The sequence below is a fragment of the Haliotis rubra genome, unplaced genomic scaffold (assembly GCF_003918875.1).
Source record: "Haliotis rubra isolate DU_JTF1 unplaced genomic scaffold, ASM391887v1 Scf17, whole genome shotgun sequence".
NCBI classification, from domain to species: domain Eukaryota; kingdom Metazoa; phylum Mollusca; class Gastropoda; order Lepetellida; family Haliotidae; genus Haliotis; species Haliotis rubra.
The window spans coordinates 3,485,143-3,507,886 of NW_025765669.1; the positions used below are offsets into that span (position 1 = coordinate 3,485,143).

General features: G+C 41.2%; 3 protein-coding genes across 3 annotated transcripts; all 3 read right to left on the minus strand.

Annotated features, from left to right (window-relative positions):
* Positions 1 to 981: 981 nt before the first annotated feature.
* Positions 982 to 6,100, minus strand: LOC124272431. The gene is made up of 3 exons (XM_046707599.1): positions 5,558 to 6,100; positions 4,816 to 4,925; positions 982 to 1,972 (listed from the first exon to the last, which is right to left on the minus strand). The coding sequence occupies exons 1-3, from the start codon at positions 5,725 to 5,727 to the stop codon at positions 1,350 to 1,352; spliced, it is 903 nt and encodes a 300-aa protein (XP_046563555.1). The 5' UTR covers positions 5,728 to 6,100; the 3' UTR covers positions 982 to 1,349.
* A 734-nt stretch (positions 6,101 to 6,834) lies between these two features.
* Positions 6,835 to 10,461, minus strand: LOC124272415. The gene is made up of 3 exons (XM_046707583.1): positions 10,457 to 10,461; positions 9,349 to 9,458; positions 6,835 to 8,472 (listed from the first exon to the last, which is right to left on the minus strand). Exons 1-3 carry the CDS (start codon positions 10,459 to 10,461, stop codon positions 7,757 to 7,759), a joined length of 831 nt encoding a protein of 276 aa, XP_046563539.1. The 3' UTR covers positions 6,835 to 7,756.
* Positions 10,462 to 11,235: 774 nt separating this feature from the next.
* Positions 11,236 to 15,385, minus strand: LOC124272487. Its single transcript, XM_046707676.1, has 3 exons — positions 14,938 to 15,385; positions 14,194 to 14,303; positions 11,236 to 13,024 (listed from the first exon to the last, which is right to left on the minus strand). Exons 1-3 carry the CDS (start codon positions 15,105 to 15,107, stop codon positions 12,279 to 12,281), a joined length of 1,026 nt encoding a protein of 341 aa, XP_046563632.1. The 5' UTR covers positions 15,108 to 15,385; the 3' UTR covers positions 11,236 to 12,278.
* Between the last annotated feature and the right edge of the window lie 7,359 nt (positions 15,386 to 22,744).

The following is a 22,744-nucleotide window of genomic DNA, read 5'->3' on the forward strand; positions in this document are numbered from 1 at the left end:
TGCACACGCCACATAGCCAATACAGAAGACGTCTCTCGTGAGAGAAATGAGAACGAACGGGACATTTCAAGGTCTCTGTGTTCGGACTCTTCGTCAGAAACGTCCATGGTTCATCAGTTTACTCGAGAACCAGGCCTAGTTGATCTGATTAGGGAATCGAACCCGGGTCTTCGGCGTGACAAGCGAACGCCTTAACCACTAGGTCACCCCACCGCTCGTTCATAGGTCAAGACGAGCACAGACCATGTCCTTTTCCCAGTAGGGTTGGGTAATCTCCATCACCTGATTGTCTGGCTTGATTACATTCCCCTATAACATGGAAGTGTACGAAATTAACCAAAAACCCAGGATGACATCAGGGCTGGTAACTTCAAAATGTTACCAGCCCAAAATGGATTAAACCAGACAAGAAAATAATTCAATACTTAGTCAGTGCTTTGAGCTTGCGATGCGATAGTTCAATGTTCAAACAGTAATTGTCAAGTGTAAATGTAACGCTCAATTGGAAGAATAGATTTCAAGATATGTTGCATTTACTCAGATGTATGGAACGTGTCAACTAAAATTTCTACCAGACCATCGGGCTGGCTAGCTGTAAATTTAGATCGTCCGTCAGAAATCTAGCCCATCTCGGGCGGTCGGACGGGCCTTATTTCATACACTGGTACTGGCAAAAGACACATACTTTTTAAGCGACTTGTCAGAGCAGGATTAGCTCCAGGTAGGGCAGGACACATTGGCCCTTTCGTAAACACCCGGTGTCATCAATGGGTTTTTACCCGTCAACTGAAATTGAAATTATTTACTTGCTAGCCAATGGAATCTGTCTCAGGGGGCAGTCAAGGTTATGTTCTGGCACTGACGATAATATCAATCACTGGTTATCAAACAGAGCCCATTATTATAAAACAACTACCGCCTAAAAGCTGGTATATTGCCGATTGCGGAGTTGAACAACCACCAATTAAAAGTAACAAATAATCTGTGAATATCCACGACAATATTTATTTTGCGCACGTCTGGGTATCATCGAAATGATGCATCAAATTATCACTCATTATAAATAGGTTCTAAACTTTGAAACCCCAACATACCGTTCAATCATCATGATAAACACACGTGCTTTTTTGCAAATTATTTCCGGTTTCCTGTTGTGTATATTTTTTGTGTATCAATTCAAACCATCAAACATGAAAAATACGATCGTTAAATCACCATGAAACATCATTATTCATCATGATAAACAAACGTGCTTTGGAATATAGACTGGTCCAATTTCTGAATGTCGAAATGGACAGTTCTGTCATCCTGGTCCGATGCCCACACCCAAACAGTCAGCTCATCGTTCTCTAAACTCTCCCCATGTAAGTGTTCCTCATGGACTTGATGCCACGTTTCACCACATCCTTGGTAACGGCTCCCATACAACCTTTCTCTAGGGCATAATGCAAAGCGTTGACGCAGTAGTCGACATAACAAGTGTAGTTAGTATGCTTGTAATTATCAGTGTCAAACCAAACCACGTTGACACGGTACTGCACAGCATCAGGTGGTCTTTGCAATCTTGGAACGATCAGTGGGTCTTTCAAGATGGCGATTCCACCATATTTCTCCCGCCACCAATCCGGAAGTGGTGTGGGTCGTCTGCTCATTTTATCCACCACAACAAATTGATTGATGTTTCTGAGGATGGTCTGTCCGGTCGAGGGAACAACGATGGACGCTACAGTACTAAGGGAAGACTTGCCCACATACCCGAGTTGATATAAAACATCTAATGGGCTCTTGGGTACAGATGTATCGTACACTGCCTTTTCTGATATGACCTCTGTCGAAGCCACAAATGACATTGTGTCTGAGAAGAGTTGGTCGAAGTCAAACATCGTCCTTCCAGTGTCATCAAGACGGCGGTTTGTGGCAAATGTTCTTGCTGTTGAAACAAATTTCAAAACACTGGCCATTGTGGGGTTTCCTGCAAAGCAAATTTAACGCTTCAATACATCATAAACCAACAACGATGTAACATGAATCAACTTACAATACAAACTTTACTCATGTATGATATATACTGACGTATATAACAAAGTACACACCTGGTGTTTGGGGACTATTCCCATTAAAACTATAAATATTTTGCTAGCAATGTTGTAATTGGGTACAATATCAGTGGTGTTTTGGAAACACTTGCACAATGTTTGTGACAAGACAGAATCAAAACACTTTTTAAATTGTTATGCTGTTCAGTCTAAGTAAACAAAGGCTCAGTATTATTCGTTACACTGCTATACTGAGTCTAACAAAACCTAGTATGTTCATAAAAACAATATGTTAATGGTAAATTTATTAAACTCTCAAAATCCTCTTGTTATACATGCAGTTGCAGCATTCTTAAAACATACATTCATTGCAAGATAATTACTTCAATCTGTACTCACGTGACATTACAAATACATTATATATACTGAACAACAATAGAAACGCACCACCCATATAATACTATACTAGGCACATAAAGAAACTGTGCATACAAAAATTTAAAATCTAAATTTATCAAACCTGTGTAGACACATAAGGATTTAAACTCAGAAATGAGTGACATGTATCCAACATGCATGCACGTGCCACGTTCCGTGACGTCAGTGGGTTCGTCCTTGAGACGTGCAATACTTTGTTGCACGTGCATTCCGGGAAAGAGAAACAGAGCAAATGAATGCCACACAATACTGTCACTTTGGAAAGCTCAACCCCTGCCCTTGCGATCGTTCAAAAAATTAAACGTCATGAGGCCATTGGGGTGGTCCGTGGGGGAATGTCTCAACGACAAGTGGCTGCACATTTCCACTGTCACCGGACACCATTTCTGCACTGGTGAGACGCTACCAGAACACAAATGACGTCATCGATCGGCCACGTTCAGGACGTCCACGTGTAACAACGCCAAGACAGGACAGATGGATAAGGGTGACCCATCTTCGCCACAGGTTTCAGACTGCAGTGATCACTGCCCGAACCATCCCAGGACTTCGCCGTATCCACCCCAACACAGTTCGACAACGTTTTCTTCATCACGGGATCAGACCACGACGTCCCGCCATACGGCCTATCCTGACACAACGTCATCGACAAGCTCGCCGAATGTGGTGCCGAAATCATGTCCGCAGACTCTTGTTTTGGTGGAGAAATGTGTTTTTTACAGATGAGTCCAGGTTGAACATTTCCCATAGTGATGGACGTCAACGTGCCTTTAGACGCGTGGGAGAACGTTATGCACAGGCCTGTGTCTTGGAGAGGAATCGCTTTGGTGGTGGTTCCGTGATGATTTGGGGTGGAATAACAGCACGCCAAAGAACTCCTTTGGTGATTGTTCAGGGCAACTTAACTGGTGTGGGCTACAGGGATCAGATTCTTCGACCTGTGGCAATTCCTTTTCTGCAACGTCATGGCCCTGGGTTAACATTCCAACAGGACAATGCCCGCCCTCATACGGCAAGGGTTGCTATGGATTTCTTGCAACACCACAACGTTGACTTACTGCCTTGGCCTGCAAATACACCGGATCTCTCCCCGATAGAGCATGTTTGGGACGAGATGGATCGACGTCTACGTCGCCTTCCTCATCCGCCAGATAACGTCCGTGACCTTGCAACAGAACTTGAGAGAATCTTGCGTGACATCCCAAAAGCCTTCCTTGCACGTTTGATAGGCTATATGCGTCGTCGATGCACTGCTGTTCTCAATGCCGATGGTGCACATACCCGTTATTGAGCTTGTGACATGGTCGTTTGACCCCTGTCCCTCTTGTGGACTCGTGACGTCATTGTGATTGACTTTTCAATTGAAATTCTCCCGACTTGTTATGGTCTCATGATCCCTCCATTAAAGTTTATATGTACCTTTGACATTGTTATCGTACTTATCAACTGGGATAATATTTTGACAATGCACAGTTTCTTTATGTGGCTAGTATATATAAACTGTAAAATGGGGCATGTATGTATGTATGTATGTATGTATGTATGTATGTATGTATGTATGTATGTATGTATGTATGTATGTTGTGGGGAGCATGGAGTCATTGGGATATTTGAGTTGTGGGAGGCTGAGGTTGTTTGAAGTATGAGTTGTGAGGGTGTTGGAGACGTGGAAGGATGAGTGAAAGTGTGGGGATGAGCTGTCGTTGCCGTATGTAACATAGTGTTAGCACAGTGAGTGAGTGAATAAGTGAGTTTTAAGTGAGACTTCCTCTAAAAACTGTGAGTGAGTGAATTTTGTTTTACATCGCTTTAAGCAACATTCCAGTAATATCACGGCAGTGGACACCTAAATTGGGCTTCACAAATTGTACCCATGTGGAAATCGAACGCGGGTATTCGGCGTGACGAGCGAACACTTTAACCACGAGGCGAACCCACAGCCTTTATTAACACAGAGCCTTAAGCATACGAGCTGTATGAGTCACCACTATTCACAACGAGTCATCTCTTAGTTCGTGGTTCAGGTGACCCATGTCTGTATCGTATCAGCTTACTTTTGCCAATGAAGCAAGCTACCCCATGAGTGAGTGAGTTGAGTTTTACGCCGCCTTTAGCAATATATCAGAAATATCACGGCGGGGGACACCAGAAATGGGCTTCACACATTGCACCCATGTGAGGAATCGAACTCGGGTCTTCTGCGTGACGAGTTAACGTTTTAACCACTAATCTACCCCACCGCCCTGGATCCCCATGAAACGAAACCATAACCAAGCAACCATATTTGTGGTTGTACTAACATGTTTTGCAATATTTACATATATATTAAAAATATAATTACCATCTCTGTCAATGGCTTCATACGACAACCCTGGCGTGTGGATGGCCGAGTTCCTCCCCGTCTCGTCAGCTGTCAGGCGGTATAGGTTATTCAGATGAGCAATGTAGCGGCTAGAACATGATTCAATTAAAACTGATTATTATTGTTCAAAAACTGAATCCAGATAAATAGTGAGCGTTTAGGTGCGTTTAGTTTGGTGCCGCTGTCAGCAATTTTTCAGTTTTTGCATTGCGTGATCTTCATGTGAGGAAAGCCTATGAATCCACACCCCGTTACAAATATAGTCTGCGAGTAGGATTGTGACAAACCAAGGATCGTAACCATGGGGAATATCGGCAAAAAGCGGATCCTGACACCACCAAGGGAGAAAACGTGAACTAAATTTGCGATATGTGGACATCAGATCAAATAGCAAGATGGATTTACAAATTCACAAACCAAACTATTCCAAGCAGACCATTAAATACATAGCCTGGTAGTCAGTTTGAGTATTTGCTCATGGGATGTTGAACTATGACGTTGGGTAGGGTTTAGCTATAAACTATTCCTGCCAAGATTGAAAGACAAAAAACGCAATGCATTTTTCATGAAAACCGCACTATAGAATCAATTCTGGCTTAAATGCAAATAAATGCATTGACAAGGATATAATAAAGTTATTCACATCATTCAGAGGGAGGTAACTCTGAATACGACACAGAATTGGATGTGGCTGTGTCAACTTTTAGTTAAACTAACTTACTCTGAAAGTGGCCCGGACTTGGGGCGATCCTGGTCTGATGATTTTCCCGTGCTGAATTCCCGCGCTGTACATGGGCAATGTAGATCTAAATCTTGCTTCCCACAACTGCATTTCAAAATCCGTCCCAGTTGAGCGAGCCGGCGAGCAGACGATGCTTCAGTTGAACACATCTCAGTCAGGAACTGAGTAAATGATCAAGGAATGTCTGTGATTACTAACAGCACGAAGTATAGCCTCCTTGGTACTGAAAGGAAGGCTGAACGGTTGGTCCTTTAATAATGTTACTCCAAGCACCTACTCAGATAAACGTTCCCCGACCTTTCTTCTACCCAGAGTTCCATGCAATCAATACCGTTCCACTGTCACAGATGTGATTCCAATCATCAGTGCTTCGGTTTATGCTTCCACCTTTGTCAATGTCAGTCCTGCACCAGGTGTATATTCAAATGGTTCAGTGACACAGTCGTTAGGAGGCGGTGGGGTAGCCTAGTGGTAAAAGCTTTCGCTCGTCACGCCGAAGAGTTCGATTCCCACATGGGTACAATGTGTGAAGCCCATTTCTGGCCTCCCCCGCCGATATTGCTGGAATATTGCTAAAATCAGCGTAAAACCAAACTCACTCACTCACTCACATTCGTTAGCGGAGCATTTCCTGCAACACTCGTAGTTCGATCCCTCTTCAGTGTTGTGACGTTAATTCTGAGACCACCTTTCAACACCTGTTGAACTGGCGATGATATATCTTGTGAGGTAAACCATAATCATGCATGTTTATGTCTAAGCGGTTGAGCCATATAGCTCGAATATTGCTGAGTGTGGCGTAAAACTAAACTCACTCTCTCACTCTGAGAGGTTGAATTCAAGATTTGCGTCTGCAGATAATAGAAAACACGCAAATAGTCTTGGGAGCATTTTGTGCCAACGATCAATGTAAACTGATTGTTTTCTAGAGGCTCTATACATAATCGAGACTCACTTTTGACCGTAGTATTTTTACTTCCGGTCAGAGTGTTCTGACAGTTTGTCCTGTGCACACGGTGACGTTCTGGTGCCGTCACAGACGTCATAGAGGTCACACGTGTTATTGACATCTTCTGTTCCAACAGTTTCATCGGTGTGAATTTCTCGTGGGGGTGTCAGGGAACGTCATGAACATGTTTTTCAGTAAAAAAGGAAGACACAATCCACTTTTCACCATCAGTCTTGTTATCTGGACGACAGCAGTACGATACATATCTATTTTCATAATAATGCATACACTAGTTCCATTGTGGGTGTATATTTAAGAATTTATTTGGTTAACTATACATACCGGGGAAACAATATTGCTCCACACATTTCTGATGTTTTCACAGTGCACACACATTAACGTGACACTGTATTTAAAAGCTGAAACAATTAAGAAAGAAAAAAAGAAATATCTAAATAATACATTTCGGTGTGTTTATCTTGACTAAGGGGCCCGCTGTTTATCAGGTGATGAAGGTCAACGAATACATATTGTTTTACGCCGCTTTTAGCAATATTCCAGCAAAACCACGGCGGGGGACACCAGACTGACTGACTGACTGAATTTGGTTTTACGCCGCTTTAAGCAATATTCCAGCAACATCACGGCGGGGGACACCAGAAATGGGCTTCATAAATTGTACCCATGTGGGGATTCGAACCCGGGTCTTCGGCGTGACGCCAGAACGCTTTAAACACTAGGCTACCCCACCGCCCCACGACAGCTGGCTTGCTAGTGTTCATCTAGTCGAGGGGCGGTGGGGTAGCCTCAGTGGTTAAAGTGTTTGCTCGTCACTCCGAAGACCCCGGTTTGATTCCCCACATGGGTACAATATGTGAAGCCCATTTCTGGTGTCCCCGCCGTGATATTTCTGGGATATTGCGTAGAAACTCACTCACTCACTCATCCAGTCCATGTTACCGCTGCTGTCAATATCTATGGACTGAGGTTCGGTGCGGATTGATCCACAAACGTTGTGACTTTCACCTTTCGTTCAGATGCCGTACAAGCTATACCGAAAGTGTTTGTTTTTATTAATACCTCTTCAGAATTCATCTAAAGAAATATATCGAAAATTACATTTGTTTCATAATTGATCCGTGGAAAATAATTTTCTTTTTTCCTGTTGTGTAGATCTATCCTTATCATTTCAAACCATCACTTATGTCATATACATCCTTAAAACATCATTATTCATCATGATAAACAAACGTGCTTTGGAATATAGACTGGCCCAATTTCTGAACATCGAAATGAACAGTTCTGTCATCCTGGTCCGACGCCCACACCCAAACAGTCAGCTCATCATTCTCTAAACTCTCCCCGATGTAAGTGTTCCTCATGGACTTGATGCCACGTTTGACCACATCCTTGTTAACGGCTCCCATGCAACCTTTCTCTATGGCATAATGCAAAGCGTTGATGCAGTAGTCGACGTAAGTGGTGTAATTGGTATGATTGTAATTGTCAGTATGCATCCAAGCTACCTTGGCAGTGTACTGAGGGGCGTCAGTTGGTCTTTGCAATCTTGGAACGATCAATGGATTCTTCAAGATGGCGGATCCGCCATGTTTCTCCCGCCACCAATCCGGAAGTGGTTTCGGTCGTCTGCTTGTTTTATCCATTCCAACAAGATGATTGATGTTTCTAAGGATGGCCTGTCCGGTCGAGGGAACAACGATGGACGCTACAGTACTAAGGGAAGACTTGCCCACATACCCGAGTTGATATAAAACATCTAATGGGCTCTTGGGTACAGACGTATCGTACACTGCCTTTTCTGATATGACCTCTGACGAAGCCACAAAAGTCAGTCTGTCTGAGGTCAGCTGTGCGTAGTCAAATATCGTCCTTCCAGTTTCATCGAGCAACGTGGGTGGCAAATATTCTTGCTGATGTAACAAATCTCATAAGACTCGACATTGGAGGGTTTCCTGCAAAATATATTTCCGTTTCAATGAAAGCATTTAGATACAGCTGAAAATCGAAGTTTGGAATTATATTTTAATTTGCAAAGTAATCTAAAACAAATAATAACAGCATATATGTCTCAATCAAGAATTCAATAATTCAACGCAATGTTAGCATATGTTTCATGTTCTCTTATTACTTCAGTCAAAGCATTAGATGAAACACTAATACACACATGTAATGATATTTATGAAGGAATATTTATATGTGAATATATAAGTTGGTGATATTCCATTTTTATATAATGAGGGAACCCAGTTGAATATATTATATATGGAAAATGATTAGTCAAATATTTTGTGAATTTCGTGCAAGCCTTGTTCAGGATGTGCACGTGATCAGGGTGAGGGTAAATTCGGACAGTGAAATGTGTCAATATGTTGATGTACATTTCGGTTATACAAACGGAAGGTTGTTTTGACATAGTTTTACACTCAGTTGAGTAAGTGAGTTTAATTTTACGCCCCACTTAGCAATATTCCAGCTATAATTATGGCGGCGGACTGTAAATAATCGAGTCTGGACCAGACAATGCAGTGGTGAACAGCATTAACATCGATCTACACAATTGGGAAACGATGACATGTGTCAACCCAGTCAGCGAGCCTGACCACCGTTAGTTGCCTGGTGCGTGAGTGAGTGAGTTTAGCTTTACGCCGCACTCAGCAATATTCCAGATATCTCTTACCACAAGCATGGGTTATTGAAGATCAATTCTAACCCGGATCTGTGCACATTGAGCATGTTGGACGATAATTACCTTTACCACAATAAATTTAAAATGGTACATAAAAATAACACCATTAATTACCATCTCTGTCTATGGATTCATACGATAACCCTGGTGTGTGGATCACGGAGTCTTTCTCTGTTTCGGAAACTGTCAGGCGGTACATATTCTTCAGGTGAGCCATGGAGCGTCTACAACACGATACAAGTCACATCAGTTATAATAAATCAAAAACTGTATCCAGATAAACAGTGAAAGGTGCAAGCTTGTACATGGTTCTGAAATAACCATGGCAAATGTGTGAGTATAAGCAAGCGGATACTGACACGGTCAAGAAACGCAATCAGCACAGCAAAATTGCCGATCCTTGCATCAATGGGAAAAAGAGGTCATATGAGGATATAAGATATATTTGGGATTTACAAATAACGTCAATTAGCTTTTTAAAGCCATAGCATCTTGACGAACCACTCACGCCGGAGCAGTTTGATTCTATGGGTTTTGTTTGGTGTGAACCATTCCTGCTAGTAGCAGTGCGTCAAATTAAGATTAACAATGTCAAGGTTGTTTGATTGCCAAGCACACTCGAAGAATATTCGGAAACGCACATAACTGGATCAAGTCCGGATCAATAGGTTTAACGTACACAATAAAATGCATCGAAAAGATACCAAGGCAACGGCAAAACTGACAAAAACAGCTCAAGGGAGGTAACTCTGATTTAGGCTGATTCCAACCTTTGACCCGTTTCGATATCACAGCAAAACAGATTTGCCTGTGTGGATCTTTAATTAATTTACTTACTTTGTAATTGGTCCTTGAGCGACACTTTTCTGTTCTGATAATTCTTCTTTGCTGAAGTGTCGACCCACACATGGGCAATATATATCTATTTTCCCATAACCACATCTCAAAGTCCTCAGCAGTTGACCGACCCGGCGAACAGACCATGTTTGAGTCGAAAACATTCCGGTAGGTAACAGACGAGAATCGCAGAGAAATGATCATCAAATGCGTGTGAATATAAGTACATTAAAACCAACCGCATCCCAGTTGTGAAAGAAAGGCTAAACTGACAGTACCTAAACAATGATACTGTGTGTTGAAAGTGACGATGAACGATGTAGACCCAACATGGCTCAGTAAGGGAGGTAACTCTACAATGTTTACATTATCCTTCGTTACATACTTCATGTTTTTAATTTATTGTCTACCCCCGTACTATGTCGTATGTTTGAACCCATACCCAATGCCCAGGAAACGGGGGTTATCGGACATTAATGCCAGCCGACACTGTAAGGCAGTTATTCTCTGGGAAAAGTGGGACCGTTAATAAAAAAAATATATATATTTTTTTTATTTTTTTTTAAAAAAAAAGGGGGGATGGAGGGGGGATGGTGATTTTATGGAGAATGTGAAAGACCCCCCCTAAACTGTATGTACAAAATAAGTGAAACCCACCCCCCAATGTCATATACATAATCAATTACACACACACACACACCTTCCCATAATTTCTAAGCATAATGTTAAACATACTTTTATGTACACAATTGCTGACCCCCCTGGTACGTGTGTACAAAATGTGTGACCCTCACCACACACACACACACACACACACACACACACACACACACACACACACACACACACACACACACACACACACACACACACACACACACACACACACACACACCTTAAAATCATCACCCCACCCCTAGGCCATTAATTATGAACGGTCCCTAACTGCCTAAAATTCTCAATAAATATACATGTATGCGCTTTCGGGAATTTTGTACATGATACATATTCAACTGCGCTATAACTTACCCATATAATGTAGTATTTCTTTTCACACAGTGGAATTCACACAGAGTTTATATCAAACCGTCCTGCAGAAGCGATCAAACATATCTTTTCTTAAAAACTGATAATGCTATTTTTCACAATAAACGAACATACGAATATCCTTAAATGTTTTATTGACTTTCCATCAGAACATTCCAAGGAACACAACCAGACATGGGGACCTTAGGTTGTTAAGCGTAACCATCAGATATTACTTCATTCATTGTTCTAAAAATTCGACATTAAAATTAGATCAGTATTCATATAAAACATTCCATGTCAGCATTTGGAGTTTCAGATCTCAGCTATGAGTCCATGATATCTCATATTTGTTTATCTATGTCATCGTAAAATGTGACAATGCAACACTCATAGTTCATTCATTAGTGTTTGTGAGTCCGATTCCTTGACCACCTTTCTTCATCTGTCGAACTGACAATGAATTTATTTTGTGAGGTTAAAATATCCCACTATTATTTCATATTTTAAAACAGACGTTTCAACTGTACGTCTGACAATGGGTGTTTGTTTGAAGACGATTCAAGCTCCTCGAGGAACTAAAGATATATCTTCATGAACTAGTTTAAGATGTCGTAACTAAACAATTGTAGATATTGTAATAGCTAACCTAATGACCATTCAGAAGACTTCACTGTGTTGATATTTCGGCAGATGTATTCTAAATGGAATGTTGGAGGCCAAACTTGAACTCGCTATCTGCAGTTTATATTCTGTTGTATAGTATGCTACGCAATGTCTACTTGTTTATATTGACGAAATATTGTTGTTAATTTTGTTGATTTACTTATCCCTTTCTCAGTTGTGATCATCCTTTCGCATTTCGGTAAATCGTCAGCAACCAATGGACCCCGTGGTCGTCGCGGTAAGAAATTATTCATCCTTAGCAACCATTTGATTTGCTACGCTACTGGGTCTCACGGACCAATCAGATTGCTGTTTGCAAACCAGCCTCGATATCAACATTGCGGTAAACTTCTTTGAGCTTAGAGTCTTCTTCTGCCTTTTGTTTATACGACAGGCTTTTGATATCTCCAGTTTCAGTCATCAAGATTCCAATCAGTTATTATCCTTTTGTTTAAACCACGCGCTTGTGTTTATGCCTAATATCAAATGTGATTATCACCAACCCTAAAACATTATTATTCATCATGATAAACAAACGTGCTTTGGAATATAGACTGGCCCAATTTCTGAACATCGAAATGGACAGTTCTGTCATCCTGGTCCGACGCCCACACCCAAACAGTCAGCTCATCATTCTCTAAACTCTCCCCGATGTAAGTGTTCCTCATGGACTTGATGCCACGTTTGACCACATCCTTCGTAACGGCTCCCATGCAACCTTTCTCTATGGCATAATGCAAAGCGTTGATGCAGTAGTCGACGTAAGTGGTGTAATTGGTGTGATTGTATTCGTCCGTGTGAATCCAAGATACTTTGACACTGTGTTGAACAGCGTCAGTTGGTCTTTGCACTCTTGGAACGATCAATGGATTCTTCAAGATGGCGGATCCGCCATGTTTCTCCCGCCACCAATCCGGATGAGGTTTTGGTCGTCTGCTTGTTTTATCCACTATAACAAGATGATTGATGTTTCTGAGGATGGTCTCTCCGGTCGAGGGAACAACGATGGACGCTACAGTACTAAGGGAAGACTTGCCCACATACCCGAGTTGATATAAAACATCTAATGGGCTCTTGGGTACAGACGTATCGTACACTACCTTTTCGGATATGACCTCTGACGAAGCCACAAATGTCAGTCTGTCCGAGGTGAGTTGTGCGTAGTCAAACATCGTCCTTCCAGTCTCATCAAGAGGAAGGTGGGTGGCAAATATTCGTGCTGTTGTAACAAATCTCATAAGACTCGACATTGGAGGGTTTCCTGCAAAACAAAGTTTCAGTTTTAACATTAGCATATGGTCAAGGTGACAGCAGAATGATTGAAACTGTATATTTTGTGTGCAACCTGATAAGCAATAAGTAAGCATATAACGTAAGGTCACCCATGCGTTAATTGTCGACATCTGTTACGTGTATTGCATATACATGAGTCTGGCGTTCTTGAGTTTTAGGAAGCTTAAATTGTGGAAGCCATGAGTCGCGGGAGTCTGACTTTGGTTATTTTTCGGAAGGGTAGGAGAGTAGGGGAAGAGATTGGAAGTTCTGAGGAGTTTGATCGTCGAGTAATACACACTTGATATGGATGTGCAACTTCTTTATTATTTACACACGACGTTTCTGGGCTAATACTTGCCCCTTCATCAGGTGAATGACAATGAATAGTTACAGAGGTATATATAGTATGTACGGGAAGCCACAGAGTTGTTATTACAACAGATAGGTGAGGGGATTAAGCTAAATACATACTGTTTGTACAACATGTTTACATAGAGTGAATGACCACAGATGGAAGCCAGTAACGGATATACAGTGATAGAGATTAGGTGATTGAGATGTACAATAATAGAAATTAGGCGATCGGATGTACAGCATGTTTTGGTAAACATCATTGTTGGATGGAAATTAGTTAATGCACCAAGCATTGGGAAGGAAGACAACTTCAAAATGCCTATCAAACATTTCATCGTCGAGTGTAGTATCACGCCGCTTTTAGCAATATTCCAGCAATATCACGGCGGGGGGGACCAGAGATGGGCTTCACACATTGTAACCATGTGGAGAAATCGAACCCGGGTCTTCAGCGTAACGAGCAGACGCTTTAACCACTTGGCTACCTCACGGTCCCATGAGGAGCTTAAAATGTTGAGGCGACGTTTCCGCTGTTCTATCCTGGATGTTTCAAGCTTGTTTTCATGACACTAATTATATTTTGTTCAAAACATGCTTCTGATTTACAATATAACAATACGATAATGTAAATGTTAATCTTATGGCGCCTCACGGACGTGTACTCCCACGGAACATCGAGGCCACACTGATCCATTTTCCGAGATGAAAATGCTCCGTGCACTGGAAATTCGCCATACAAATGGTCTTTGACTAACATGAATTCAAACCTGTTCACACTTATATAGAAGAAAATACCATTACCATCTCTGTCTATGGATTCAAATGACAACCCTGGCGTGTGGATCACCGAGTCCTTCTCCGTCTCGGCAACTGTCAGGCGGTACAGATTCTTCAGGTGGGCCATGTAGCGTCTATAACAAGTCACACCGATCATAATGAGTTAAAAAATACGTCCATTGAGATACATACAGAACGGTTTAATTCTGCTTTCGGTAATAATTCAGTTATTGAATAGTGTCCCCTCTTGATGAGAGAGAATGCTCACGACAGGTAGCTACACACAAGGCATTTGCATGGCCCTTAACCTACGAGCTTGGGTATGTTTCAATAGACCATGGTGAATTCGGGCGAATCCTGACACGACCAAGGGACACAACTCCGTTCAGCAACATTGCCAGTCCTTATATTGGGCCCTCGACAGAAAAACCGTTGTAGGACGTTAGATAGTTTTGTGTACATACAAGAAAATTTGCTTTATACAATGTGACCTCGTGACGACCTCTTCAGTGGGGAGCAATTTGATTTTAGTTTTATCAGGTGTTGCATATCAGATGTCTTTCAGATGACAAATTCGGTAGTATTACGAATGACTCATTAACAAATCGAATCTCAAAAGATACAAAGCTGGAAGATTAAGTGTGTACAAAGATGTACCTTATTTCATATTTCAACGATAGACCTCTGACCTTTGACCTTATGTCACGGCAACACAGATTTCAAACCTGTTGCTGTGCGAACCTTAACAGACTATATATTTTTTCTTACCTTTCAATTGGGCCGGCAACAGAACTGTTCTGATCTGACGATTCTTTTGTGCTGAAGTGTCGCCCGATAAACGGGCTATTTATGGTTAGATCCCCTTTCCCATTGCCAGATCTCAAAGCTCTCAGCAGTTGAGCGAGACGACGAGCAGACGTTGTTTTCGTCGAGGTCATTCCGATCAGTCGCTGGAGAGTCACATATGTAGGATAATCAGCAAGTGCGTGTGGATATAAGCAGTTTTAAAGCTTCCCTGTAGCGAAAGATCGGGTTATACTTGTATTAATTTTACATACCGTCTTTTATCGGAGACAGCTGAACGATCGAGGTCACGACATGTAGCACAGAAGGGGAGGTAACTCATACATTGGTATCTGTGACTTATTTCGAGTGACCGAGTAATGTTTTACGCCGCACTCAGCAATATTCCAGCTATATGGCGGTGGTCTGTAAACAATCGAGTCTGGATCAGACAATCTAGTGATCAACAGCATTAGCATCGATCTACGCAATTGGGAACCGATGACATGTGTCATCAAAGTCAGCGAGTCTGACCACCCGATCCCGTTAGTCGCCTCTCACAAGCATGGTTATAGCTGGAATATTGCAGACTGCGGCGTTAAGCAACAACCAAGCCATCTATTTCCATTCTACAACATACGATTTTCCTGACGAGGAAGGTTTAAATGCTTCACAATATTATTCCAATTCTGGTTGTTGTCATGATCATCTGGCTTGTTACGGAATCCAATTCAAATGGGGCCAGTGATCAGTCATGGCGATGTTTCAGTAATCATTGTCAGGTCCATTGTGTTACACATAAATAATAAATCAATAATCATATATTATTCTTCTCGCCGCAAATAGCTGCAACATTGCTGATGCGGCGATAGGCAATATTCACTCGCTCATATATTCTTCATGTTAGCGGGGAGGTGGGGTAGCCTAGTGGTTAAAGCGTTCGCTCGTCACGCCGAAGGACCGGGTTCGATTCCCCACATGGGTACAATGTGTGAAGCCCATTTCTGGGCTTATTGCTGGAATATTGCTAAACTCGGCGTTGAACCCAACTCACTCACTCACTCTTCATGTTAGCATTACAAATACTACAGCTGGTATACATATTACATTATATCAAATATATAATTTCTTCGTTCGACAAAACACTGGATAACAATCATTCAGGGACCATTCATACAAACATTATTTTCATATCTCAGTTATGCATCAAAGTACGCCATATTAATATCATAAATATAATATTTGCCATTGAAAAAGTTATTGCTCTTCCAGCATATTAACGATGTTCAATATAAAATTATGATGTGTCCGTACCTGAGTGCAATATATGCACCATGACAATAATGTCATATTTTTCCATACATATTCAATAAAGCCTGCGATGTTATACACGTACACTATGAACATATTTCCCACTTCCAGATATTACATTTCAATCATGATATTAGTTTACATCCTTCAGAGAGTTTGTAAGTGACCTTACCTTAACGTAGAATGGGGAATTCCGTGATCAGCCAAGGAGATACGTTCTGCGTTTATTGAGAGGTCCAGTTTGGTAATAGGAATTCGCGGACAGCTTTTTTATAGTCTAAAAACTACTCTAGACACCACTGGTCAACGTCGGAATTCTCTTCATTGGCCAAAATGGACAATGAGCCCTTTAACTATAATTTTGGTTGGTTGAAATAGATTAGGTAAAATTTACAAAAGAAATCGACTGGACAAGCCGAAATGAGTATTTTGAGTTGTCACGGTGATAGCAGCGTCAATTAGATCAGATTATTTATTGTTTGTGTTTGCGACTGCTCTCTCGGTGTCAAATCAGTTATTAATTACAGCTGGTGTCACGTGACCGCGACACAATGGTACTTGCGTGAGATTACATAGTCTGACAGCCTAAACAAAGGTCATTACGTAATATTAACTAATTTACAGGTAACAATAGATAGTATATGTTTGATGCAAGTTTGCATTGCTTGGTTAGCAATCGTCACTTTAATTAAAATGATGTTTCAATGTTAGTGACTGTTTAGAATGAATACATGACACGTTTTATGAATAACAACTTCCTTTGTTCTTTATTACACAGTTATTGCACATGTAGCAAATATAAAACTATCTTCATGCAAATCAATATGAAATTGTAGAGTATGCAGTGTCGGACTGTCACAAATTCGATTTCATTATGATGATTATTGATGTCAACTTAATTTTAGAGATAACATTAATTTGATATTTAGATATCAGCCAATGACAGCCATGAGGACTCAAAATGTATTGTCATATCACAAAATGCATCTTGCAATGGAATGAATTGTATATATGGTATCGAAATGTATATTAAACAAATTGAACAAGTAGTTTTCGTTTAGTTTCCAATTTTCACATATCTAAAATCTCATTATTAAAGGGGCGGTGGGGTAGCCTAGTGGTTGACGCGTTGGCTCGTCACGCCGAAGACCCGGGTTCGATTCCCCACATGGGTACAATGTGTGAAGCCAATTTCTGGTGTACCCCGCCTGATATTGCTGGAATATTGCTAAAAGCGATGTTAAACCTCACTCACTCATTCACTCATGTTAGTGGAACATTTGTATAGCGCATTTCCAGTTGAGATAACATTGTCAATGTGCACAGAGCGTGATGTTGCTGGAATATTCCTAAAAGCGGCGTAAAACTAAACTCACTCACTCTAATCATTCACACGAGAGTAATGGGGAGTCCTGAGTAAGTAATCGATATTAGACAGCCACAGGGTCATTTTATACATAATCAGTGAACAATTGAAATATTTACAATCAATAATTAGCGTATGTTTACTGTCAATAATACAGCTGTTTTTATGCGAAAAACATTAGATGAACATAATTATCATTTTGTGGTTACTTGCTAGTTTGGAATCTAAAGCGGTGATATTCTAGTTATTTTCTGTCTTTTGTTGACAGATTTTCATATTGTTTTGCTAACCTGTACACACACACACATAGTCACGATATCCCTGAAACATTGCCGATTCACAATGACTTTAAATGTTTTAAAACTCGCTCACTCATCCTCACGCATTCACTAACTCACTTCCTCACCATACACACACATACATACATACACATACATACACCACATCCACATCACACATACATACATACATACAGGTACACACACACATACATACATACATACATACATACATACATACATCCATGCATGCATACATACATACATATTATAAAGGTGCACAATGCCATACAAAGGTTAATTAACATGTGGTTGACACACTCTAATACGTAACCCGAGGGTGCATTCATACAAGATATACAGTATACACAGTCATATACATATTCAAAACAGCGTAGTAAAGTTAATCGGAATGGAAGTAATCCGAACACTAGCTCATGAGAATATCTGAGTAACACACCAAAGTATGACAGGTTCCAAATAAATCTGAATGTAGTGCCAAGGGTAATAACAATACCCTAGAAGGCGGTAGATGGTTCTAGTCACATGACTTGTAGCACCGGGTAGCCATTTTCAGCTGGGGGAACAGAGGCAATTTTCAACAAACTCACTTGCCAAATGTGAGACCACATGTATCGCGTGTGCTTCGTTGTGGGGCAGGACTGAAGTCCTACAAACTCTCAGGAGTTAAGCTGTCGAACACGGCACCCATCCAAGGACTCCCCGCGCCCAACGTTGCTTAACTTACCTGATTTGTGACCTGAGCGCTATGCACATGATCACACTCCACCATATTTTTGAATATAGTTGAGAAACACTAGATTGAAGTTAAGATAGAATAGCATATGGTAAAGATTTAACACAATAATTATAAGTAAACGATGTGTTTATTAGTCTAATTCTAACCCGGACCGTCACGGGTCTATACAACAGAGAATGTGATGCAGCCTGTGAGGTGAGGTGAGGTGAGGTGAAATTGGGTTTTACGTCGTGCTTGAGAATATTTCGCTCATATGACGACGTGCATGCGTGTGTATGTGTATGTGCGGCTGCTTGTACTAGGCCAGACTGAAGCTGGTTTTATAGTGCTAGCCCACTGAGATACCATGCCGCAGTGAAGCATGAATACCCCACTCAGACACATTATACTGACTCCGAGCCGACCAGTCCTTGTTGTACCCAGTAATGCCGAGCGCCAGGAAGGGACCAACAAGTACCATACTTTAACGTCTTTTGGTATGACGCGGTCGGGGATCGAACCCGCGACCTTCCGCTCTCCGGTGATGCAGCCTGTAACATAGTTACTATACACAAACCATATACCGACGATAACCAATTATATGCCACCGTAGTTCACTCTGCAGTGTTTATGATGCTGAGTTTGAGAAAACCTTTCATCATCCTTGGAACTGGCAATGAATTGATTTTGTGAGGTAAACAAATCCCTATGCACTTTCTAATTTTATAACAGACTAGGTGTCTAAGCGGTGGAACCTCCGCTGCTCTGGTTTGAAGAAAGGTCCTCAAGTATCTGCCTGCATCTCCATTGAATATAGAGGCGTTATTGTTCCATATCCATGGATCGCTATTGACGTCATATCCGGATTTAAGCAACTGACCAATCACCCCAAAGCCCTCTGTACAATCTAACCGCGCGGCCATTAACAATAAAGATTCGTGTGAAGATGAAATTTCTTCCAGGAAAGCATTTATTTGAATTAAATAGTTTAAGACGTCCCATTTCCGCAACAGCAAGGCAAACTGAACAACTGTTAATCCATTGCGGTTAAGGATTCTAAGATTTGCCCCTTTTCACACAGTAGTCTGACGGTTTTAACCCGGTTTTCGGCTATTGCCACGTGTATGGGACTTTCGCCCGACCTTGACCTTAGATTGAGAGAACATCCGGTTGACACCAACGTTTCCACAGTTTCATGAGAACTCCTCACAATGGCATAGTGCAAAACAGGCTCCCCAGATCCCTCGGTTCTAGAATTAGGATCTGCTCCGTGTCCCATTAAGCACCGAATGACCTCTACACGGTCCGCACGTGCAGCTTTGTGCAATGGCGTTCGTCCATCGCTGTCTCTCACGTTCACATCCACGCCTGATTCTATCAGCTTCTTCAAATGGCTGACATTACCCGCGGAACACACTTCGTGAATTTGATTTTCACCTTTGATTTTCTCATGGTTGATGTGAAGCATTTTCGAAAATGCCCTTGTGATTGTTGCAAAGAGAGATGCACAGTGGTTTGGTCATGTATTGGCTTGACAGAAGCGCAGGGTGTTTCAGCCTTTTGCGTTTATCAACATCAGATCAGATCCAAAAATATCACCGGTACATCTCTCCTCAGCCTGAGAAACACAGTACAGGGACGGCGAAAACAGTCGATGCAGCGGCTGACAGCCTACAACTTTGCTTAGACGGTGTTGCATAACACATCTACGAGTGTACATAGCATAGGGCTGTTTGGTGTTTGACGAATCTGTCCTTCAGTTCCTTCACACTAAATCAGTACCAAGTGCAACGTGCAGTGAATAAACTAGCAATAACGATTGGATGATATTGTGGATTTTGATGGACCAGGGATTCTACATTTACCTAGTGTATGAATCTGAAACTTTATTAATATAGCTGTATCTTAGAACACACACACATACACACACACCCCACCCCCATATGTCCTGAATGTGTCCACAATCACTTTCAGGTCACTGTTATTCTGTGCCGAACTGATGGTAAACCAGTGAAAGGGAGGTAACTCGTGACACGTTAACCGCGCACAATGTTCTGCCTATCTGATGTGTGGGGTGCTAAGTGCAAGTAAGCCTCCCAGCGGTTTGAATCGCCCAGCAACTACCACTACTGCATATACTCTTCTGAAACAGCTACACTTAACACGGAAATAATCTTTGCAATAATGAAAGTTAATGATAAACACCACGATGTAAATTATTGAAAGTAACATTCGGCACACCCCAATACAATGTACAAATCATCTCGGCCTGCATTTGGAGGCATCCACATTTGAACACGCTCCGAGTTTCACTTGTTAGTGTGACGGTCACACTACAACTAAGTCTTGTGGCTCCGTTTGCTCTCGTATATATATATTGCTGAAATGAAATTTTACACACGATTTTCATAGTATGTAAATGTATGTAAAATCTTTTTTCTAATCGTGTTGTACAGCGGACTTTAAACGGACTGTTTTCAATTAAGCATATTTCCTGCCTCTATTCCTAGAGATGTCAGGAGGATCCATCAATAATAACCACAACTAGCATTTATAGTTTATCGTTATTTGTGAGTTATCGCCTTTTTAATAAATAGTAGATCTACGATTCTTACGAATTAATATCTAGGAAAACACTGCTGAAGTTCACTATATTCCGAGCTTCACGTACTTATTTCTCTCAAAATGGATCAGAACTGGGTTTGCGATGAATAAGGTAAAGCAAAACTCAATTTTCTTGAACAACACCTTTTCACTCGCTTGCTCTCGATCTCTTCCTCATATTTAGAGTAGATGGAGAGTTATGTCCCTTAGACCGTTGAAGGTCTTTTGTATCCATAAATTTCTAATTTTCCAATCTGTTTCACGTTTTGCAACCTATGAATAAACCAACCACTGCTGTATCTAGCTACATGGAATCAATGCACGGGCAGGAGAAGTGAGGCTTGGCTTAAGTTTTAGATCTAGTCAGACATGGTTACACTTTTTAATGCCAACTTGTTTTGTGGTTGTAAGTGTCTCAGTGTTTTCACGATGTGTTTATATTGTTCAATACGAGGTATCGCTACATGAACAAGGATTAAATTACATTTGTGACGTCATTCTATTGTCTGTTCGCTCCATTACTTTTCAGGAATGGAGCGATGTGTACCAGTTTAAAAATAAAACCTTCATTTTGTCATTTAGACATTTAATTTTGATAACAGAAATATTCCCAATACTTTGAATGTAATTTAAGTAGTGTAATACCCACGTAACTCTCCATGCCTTAAAAAAAAATGGAGCCGAGGCCCCGGAGGAATGGCGAGATACTCAAGGAAATTACCCTCTACGCAATGACAGAATGCAGGCTGGCAGTGAGAATGGTTGTGGCGGTCTCCATACTGACGTTTAGTTACAGAATCAAGGTTATCTGGTTAACATATATCTCTAAAGATTATATATAAATCAATAAAATAAATACAATTCAAAACCAAACTTGCCTAATCATTCTAAACTTAAGTTGGATTCCTTGTGTAAAGCATTCTCAGGTTACGTAGACAGAGACGGCAGTCTGAAAAACGTGCGGGTCTTATTCAGTGATTATATGTGCGCCTCAGTTTGTACGCAAGGTTGATATATGTACACTGAACGCCAAAAGAAACGTTACCCTCCTTCCTTAATGACGGGGGTACCTATCTTCAGCTGGCGTTGTGATGCGTGGACGTCCACTTCTTGGTCTGTTTTCGGTGACCCCAGTCTGTCTGAAGCCCTGATTAAGTCTTATAACCGTGATACGGTGACATCCGAGGGTGTTGGCAACAGCATTGTATGTCGACCCCATCTGCACCATCCCAGTGGCTCTTTCTCTCTCTTCAGCTGTTAATCGTGGCATATATCTCGTACTTGTGTATCATATCACGTATTCTAGGCTCTCTTCATACCCTATAGAATCATTCTACATGTAAAATGGATGTAAATACTGCTTGAATATTGCTGCGTTTTGGCGATTGATATTGCTATGTGTAAACAAAAACTGGACAAATGTTACTTTGCAAGCAAAAATGTTAACAAAGATAATTTTAGATGTTCCTAAACAATTTTTCACAATATCAAAGA